This window comes from Uranotaenia lowii, chromosome 2 (genome assembly GCF_029784155.1).
Source record: "Uranotaenia lowii strain MFRU-FL chromosome 2, ASM2978415v1, whole genome shotgun sequence".
In the NCBI taxonomy this organism is placed as follows: Eukaryota; Metazoa; Arthropoda; class Insecta; order Diptera; family Culicidae; genus Uranotaenia; species Uranotaenia lowii.
Window position 1 is genome coordinate 95,162,040 of NC_073692.1, and position 6,474 is coordinate 95,168,513.

The 6,474-nt window shown below is 27.0% G+C and overlaps 1 protein-coding gene across 1 annotated transcript; it reads left to right on the forward strand.

Moving 5' to 3' along the window:
* The first annotated feature begins 829 nt into the window (after window positions 1–829).
* LOC129741690 (uncharacterized) lies at window positions 830–1,519 on the forward strand. Its single transcript, XM_055733438.1, has 2 exons — window positions 830–991; window positions 1,050–1,519. Exons 1-2 carry the CDS (start codon window positions 913–915, stop codon window positions 1,517–1,519), a joined length of 549 nt encoding a protein of 182 aa, XP_055589413.1. The 5' UTR covers window positions 830–912.
* The last annotated feature ends 4,955 nt before the right edge of the window (window positions 1,520–6,474 follow it).

The window sequence follows — 6,474 nt, forward strand, 5'->3', positions numbered from 1 at the left end:
TCTAGAATAAAAAAAATTGCCTATGTTCTTGGTTTCCTCGCAGAATTTTAATTCTAACGGTTAATCAGGAAATGTAACGTTGCACTAAAATCATAAAGTATTTTTAAAACTACAAACCCCGTTCGATTTGGCCACATTTGATTTTGGCAATATCCAAATTTGGCACATGTGCCAATATCTAACGGTTTTTTGGAACAACATTGCTTATAGTTTTCGTTATAAGAGGACTTATCTAATTCAGACAAACGCCATAAATACGTTTCAACGTTCTTAAATTATGTTAATAAACAACAACAGAATTTTGTTTTAAATTTTAAGTACACAAAAATGACAAAAGTTATGAAAATTTCATATAATCAAAAAAAAAACAAATACGAACAAAACACTAGAAATAACAAAAAATAACTAAAAAATTACAAATTACAAATTGCAAAAATACAAATTACTTGAAATGGTAAAGCTGTGACTAGAAATTACGTGAGTGGTACAGTTTTTTTATAGTAATATGTGGAAAAATTGTTAAAAAAAACCGTTCGATTTGGAGAAATTGCTAAGAAAAAAAAACGTTCGATTTTGGCAACACAAAATGATCAGGCGTGGTGCCAAATTCGAAAGTGGGACTTACTGATTAAATATGAAAGATTGTTTTTTCTTTTTTTCGAGAGATTTTAAGCATCAATAGTTTTCATCTCAAAATATGACTGAATCCGCACGAAAACTTTTTAATTTGAGCAACCCTATAAAGATTAACTTGCGTTCAAGCTTGAACAAAAGCATACAGTAGAGGCCATCCCGCGAAAGTTCAAAAATGATCAAAACAAAACATTTTCTACGGTTATAAAGGCGAACGAAATTTTTAACCAGCATTTAACAGTTTAGATTACTTTAAAACATATTTTGAAAAATCATAAAATGTCTGTAAAAGAGTCTACTACAAGTGTCCTGGCAGAAACCAGAAAGCTTTCTCAGAGCATGCGAGCCGCCTATGATGGTAATTATGATACCTTTTTCAACCGTAAACATTCTTTTCAGTGATATCTCCCATTCAGTTTCCCAGAGCTCGACTTCTATCGGTGAAACGGCACTTTCCATGGAAACCCTTCGGTCCAACTTGTTCTCACTGATCGAGCAAGCCAAAATCCGAATCCACAAGGCAAGCATCAACCAGACGGCTCCGATGACCGAAAAGCAGGCCAAACTGCTAAACGATTCCATCTATTCGGCCAGCTCGATTCTCCGGAAGCAGGAACAGCTGGCCACGATGGAGAATCGTCTGCATAGTCAAAATGAAAGCTCGATTGGGGTAAACCCGGAGCGGCTGATGGGCGAAAACTTTCACGATCAGATGGCTAATTTGATGAAGAAATTGAACTGCATATCGATCGAAATGTCCAAACTGAAACGGGCCAGCGATAACATCATGAACATCTACAACAACTACCAGCTGGAGAACGAAAACTGCGACTCGGAGGAGGACGAGGACAGTGGCGAAGGGGATGACACTATTTATAAACCATAAGTTCAAGCTTTGCCTGTGCTGGAATTTATCCTACCTATGAAATAAAAAAATATTCTTAGTATTGTTAGCTAATTTATAATATTTTATTTGTGGATTTATTTACATACGAAAACCTTTTAGCTCAGGCCTTATTATGAGATCGAAGAGAATAATTTTCCAACCCTGACTTTGAATTTACGTTTTTTATTGAATACGTTATTGATCGAAGCTTATTTTTCGTGAAATGAATTTGGTTATTTTTGAAAATTAGGTTTTTCTCGAGGAAGCAAGGCGATGCCTAAACAGAGGCGCTGAAGATTATCTCATCGTGTTGAAACCATAATCTAAATTAGGACGTTTTTTACTCGCTGAGGTACTTTTGCTTAACGTTGCACCTTCTTTGGTTGTGTTTATGAGACTTTGGTCAAAGAAAAAAGTTTAAACACCACTTGGATTTTTATCCATTCAAAAACTTGATAAAGTACAGCTTTCTAGAACTTTCACACGTCAATCATGAATATGAGCTTTTGTTGAATCCTTGAAGATCATGCGCATTGGTTTGTGAGGTGTCGTTTGTTGTGTGTTTTCATTCAGCCGCTAGACTGATCGAAATTTGAGTAAGAGGGTAGGAAATGGGTAGATATTTCCGTGAGGTCTCACAAAATCATAACCATTTTCACAACAGTAGTAGTATGATAGAGGGCGACTATGGTTCCTGTTAGCGCTTCCGCTATGTTGTGATTTTTTTTCCTTCTGCTGTATTTTGTAGGTAGAGCTACCAAATGAATCGATTATATTGTTTTCGTTCATCATATTAATTTCTTTATAAACAGTTTTTTTTATCGTTATTTGCTCCTTTCTGAAAGAAGAAAAAAAATTATTTGCACATTTGTCTTACTCTGTTCATTTTTCTTTAGTTTAGTTTCGCAGCTATTGTCATTTTTGTCATATTTGTCATATTTGTCATATATATCATTTCTACATTTAAGTCAATCTAGTCATTTTAATTTTTTTTTCTCATTTTTGTCGATTGTCACTTGTGTCATTTTTGTATCTTTTATTATTTTTGTAAATTTTGTTATTTTTGTCATTTTTGTCATTTTTGTCATTTTTGTCATTTTTGTCGTTTTTGTCATTTTTGTCATTTTTGTCATATTTGTCATTTATGTCATTTATGTCATTTTTGTCATTTTTGTCACTTGTGTCATTTTTGTATCTTTTATTATTTTTGTAAATATTGTTATTTTTGTCATTTTTGTCGTTTTTGTCATTTTTGTCATTTTTGTCATTTTTGTCATTTTTGTCATTTTTGTCATTTTTGTCATTTTTGTCATTTTTGTCATTTTTGTCATTTTTGTCATATTTGTCATATATATCATTTTTGTCATTTTTGTCATTTTTGTCATTTTTGTCATTTTTGCCTTTTTTGTCATTTTTGTCATTTTTGTCATTTTTGTCATTTTTGTCATTTTTGTCATTTTTGTCATTTTTGTCATTTTTGTCATTTTTGTCATTTTTGTCATTTTTGTCATTTTTGTCATTTTTGTCATTTTTGTCATTTTTGTCATTTTTGTCATTTTTGTCATTTTTGTCATTTTTGTCATTTTTGTCATTTTTGTCATTTTTGTCATTTTTGTCATTTTTGTCATTTTTGTCATTTTTGTCATTTTTGTCATTTTTGTCATTTTTGTCATTTTTGTCATTTTTGTCATTTTTGTCATTTTTGTCATTTTTGTCATTTTTGTCATTTTTGTCATTTTTGTCATTTTTGTCATTTTTGTCATTTTTGTCATTTTTGTCATTTTTGTCATTTTTGTCATTTTTGTCATTTTTGTCATTTTTGTCATTTTTGTCATTTTTGTCATTTTTGTCATTTTTGTCATTTTTGTCATTTTTGTCATTTTTGTCATTTTTGTCATTTTTGTCATTTTTGTCATTTTTGTCATTTTTGTCATTTTTGTCATTTTTGTCATTTTTGTCATTTTTGTCATTTTTGTCATTTTTGTCATTTTTGTCATTTTTGTCATTTTTGTCATTTTTGTCATTTTTGTCATTTTTGTCATTTTTGTCATTTTTGTCATTTTTGTCATTTTTGTCATTTTTGTCATTTTTGTCATTTTTGTCATTTTTGTCATTTTTGTCATTTTTGTCATTTTTGTCATTTTTGTCATTTTTGTCATTTTTGTCATTTTTGTCATTTTTGTCATTTTTGTCATTTTTGTCATTTTTGTCATATTTGTCTTTTTTGTCATTTTTGTCATTTTTGTCAGTTTTGTCATTTTTGTCATTTTTGTCATTTTTGTCATTTTTGTCATTTTTGTCATTTTTGTCATTTTTGTCATTTTTGTCATTTTTGTCATTTTTGTCATTTTTGTCATTTTTGTCATTTTTGTCATTTTTGTCATTTTTGTCATTTTTGTCATTTTTGTCATTTTTGTCATTTTTGTCATTTTTGTCATTTTTGTCATTTTTGTTATTTTTGTCATTTTTGTCATTTTTGTCATTTTTGTCATTTTTGTCATTTTTGTCATTTTTGTCATTTTTGTCATTTTTGTCATTTTTGTCATTTTTGTCATTTTTGTCATTTTTGTCATTTTTGTCATTTTTGTCATTTTTGTCATTTTTGTCATTTTTGTCATTTTTGTCATTTTTGTCATTTTGGTCATTTTTGTCATTTTTGTCATTTTTGTCATTTTTGACATTTTTGTCATTTTTGTCATTTTTGTCATTTTTGTCATTTTTGTCATTTTTGTCATTTTTGTCATTTTTTTCATTTTTGTAATTTTTGTAATTTTTGTCATTTTTGTCATTTTTGTCATTTTTGTCATTTTTGTCATTTTTGTAATTTTTGTCATTTTTGTCATTTTTGTAATTTTTGTCATTTTTGTCATTTTTGTCATTTTTGTCATTTTTGTCATTTTTGTCATTTTTGACATTTTTGTCATTTTTGTCATTTTTGTCATTTTTGTCATTTTTGTCATTTTTGTCATTTTTGTCATTTTTGTCATTTTTGTCATTTTTGTCATTTTTGTCATTTTTGTCATTTTTGTCATTTTTGTCATCTTTCTCATTTTTGGCATTTTTGTCATTTTTGTCATTTTTGTCATTTTTGTCATTTTTGTCATTTTTGTCATTTTTGTCATTTTTGTCATTTTTGTCATTTTTGTCATTTTTGTCATTTTTGTCATTTTTGTCATTTTTGTCATTTTTGTCATTTTTGTCATTTTTGTCATTTTTGTCATTTTTGTCATTTTTGTCATTTTTGTCATTTTTGTCATTTTTGTCATTTTTGTCATTTTTGTCATTTTTGTCATTTTTGTCATTTTTGTCATTTTTGTCATTTTTGTCATTTTTGTCATTTTTGTCATTTTTGTCATTTTTGTCATTTTTGTCATTTTTGTCATTTTTGTCATTTTTGTCATTTTTGTCATTTTTGTCATTTTTGTCATTTTTGTCATTTTTGTCATTTTTGTCATTTTTGTCATTTTTGTCATTTTTGTCATTTTTGTCATTTTTGTCATTTTTGTCATTTTTGTCATTTTTGTCATTTTTGTCATTTTTGTCATTTTTGTCATTTTTGTCATTTTTGTCATTTTTGTCATTTTTGTCATTTTTGTCATTTTTGTCATTTTTGTCATTTTTGTCATTTTTGTCATTTTTGTCATTTTTGTCATTTTTGTCATTTTTGTCATTTTTGTCATTTTTGTCATTTTTGTCATTTTTGTCATTTTTGTCATTTTTGTCATTTTTGTCATTTTTGTCATTTTTGTCATTTTTGTCATTTTTGTCATTTTTGTCATTTTTGTCATTTTTGTCATTTTTGTCATTTTTGTCATTTTTGTCATTTTTGTCATTTTTGTCATTTTTGTCATTTTTGTCATTTTTGTCATTTTTGTCATTTTTGTCATTTTTGTCATTTTTGTCATTTTTGTCATTTTTGTCATTTTTGTCATTTTTGTCATTTTTGTCATTTTTGTCATTTTTGTCATTTTTGTCATTTTTGTCATTTTTGTCATTTTTGTCATTTTTGTCATTTTTGTCATTTTTGTCATTTTTGTCATTTTTGTCATTTTTGTCATTTTTGTCATTTTTGTCATTTTTGTCATTTTTGTCATTTTTGTCATTTTTGTCATTTTTGTCATTTTTGTCATTTTTGTCATTTTTGTCATTTTTGTCATTTTTGTCATTTTTGTCATTTTTGTCATTTTTGTCATTTTTGTCATTTTTGTCATTTTTGTCATTTTTGTCATTTTTGTCATTTTTGTCATTTTTGTCATTTTTGTCATTTTTGTCATTTTTGTCATATTTGTCATTTATGTCATTTCTGTCATTTTTGTCATTTTGTCATTTTTGTCATTTTTGTCATTTTTGTCATTTTTGTCATTTTTGTCATTTTTGTCATTTTTGCCTTTTTTGTCATTTTTGTCATTTTTGTCATTTTTGTCATTTTTGTCATTTTTGTCATTTTTGTCATTTTTGTCATTTTTGTCATTTTTGTCATTTTTGTCATTTTTGTCATTTTTGTCATTTTTGTCATTTTTGTCATTTTTGTCATTTTTGTCATTTTTGTCATTTTTGTCATTTTTGTCATTTTTGTCATTTTTGTCATTTTTGTCATTTTTGTCATTTTTGTCATTTTTGTCATTTTTGTCATTTTTGTCATTTTTGTCATTTTTGTCATTTTTGTCATTTTTGTCATTTTTGTCATTTTTGTCATTTTTGTCATTTTTGTCATTTTTGTCATTTTTGTCATTTTTGTCATTTTTGTCATTTTTGTCATTTTTGTCATTTTTGCCATTTTTGTCATTTTTGCCATTTTTGTCATTTTTGTCATTTTTGTCATTTTTGTCATTTTTGTCATTTTTGTCATTTTTGTCATTTTTGTCATTTTTGTCATTTTTGTCATTTTTGTCATTTTTGTCATTTTTGTCATTTTTGTTATTTTTGTCATTTTTGTCATTTTTGTCATTTTTGTC

What these genes read in the sequence shown, in the direction of transcription:
- LOC129741690 (XM_055733438.1), top strand. Translation starts at nt 913, where the DNA reads ATGTCTGTAAAAGAGTCTACTACAAGTGTCCTGGCAGAAACCAGAAAG. An exon ending in CATGCGAGCCGCCTATGATG is followed by an intron (nt 992 to 1,049) that starts GTAATTATGATA and finishes TCTCCCATTCAG; the next exon opens with TTTCCCAGAGCTCGACTTCT.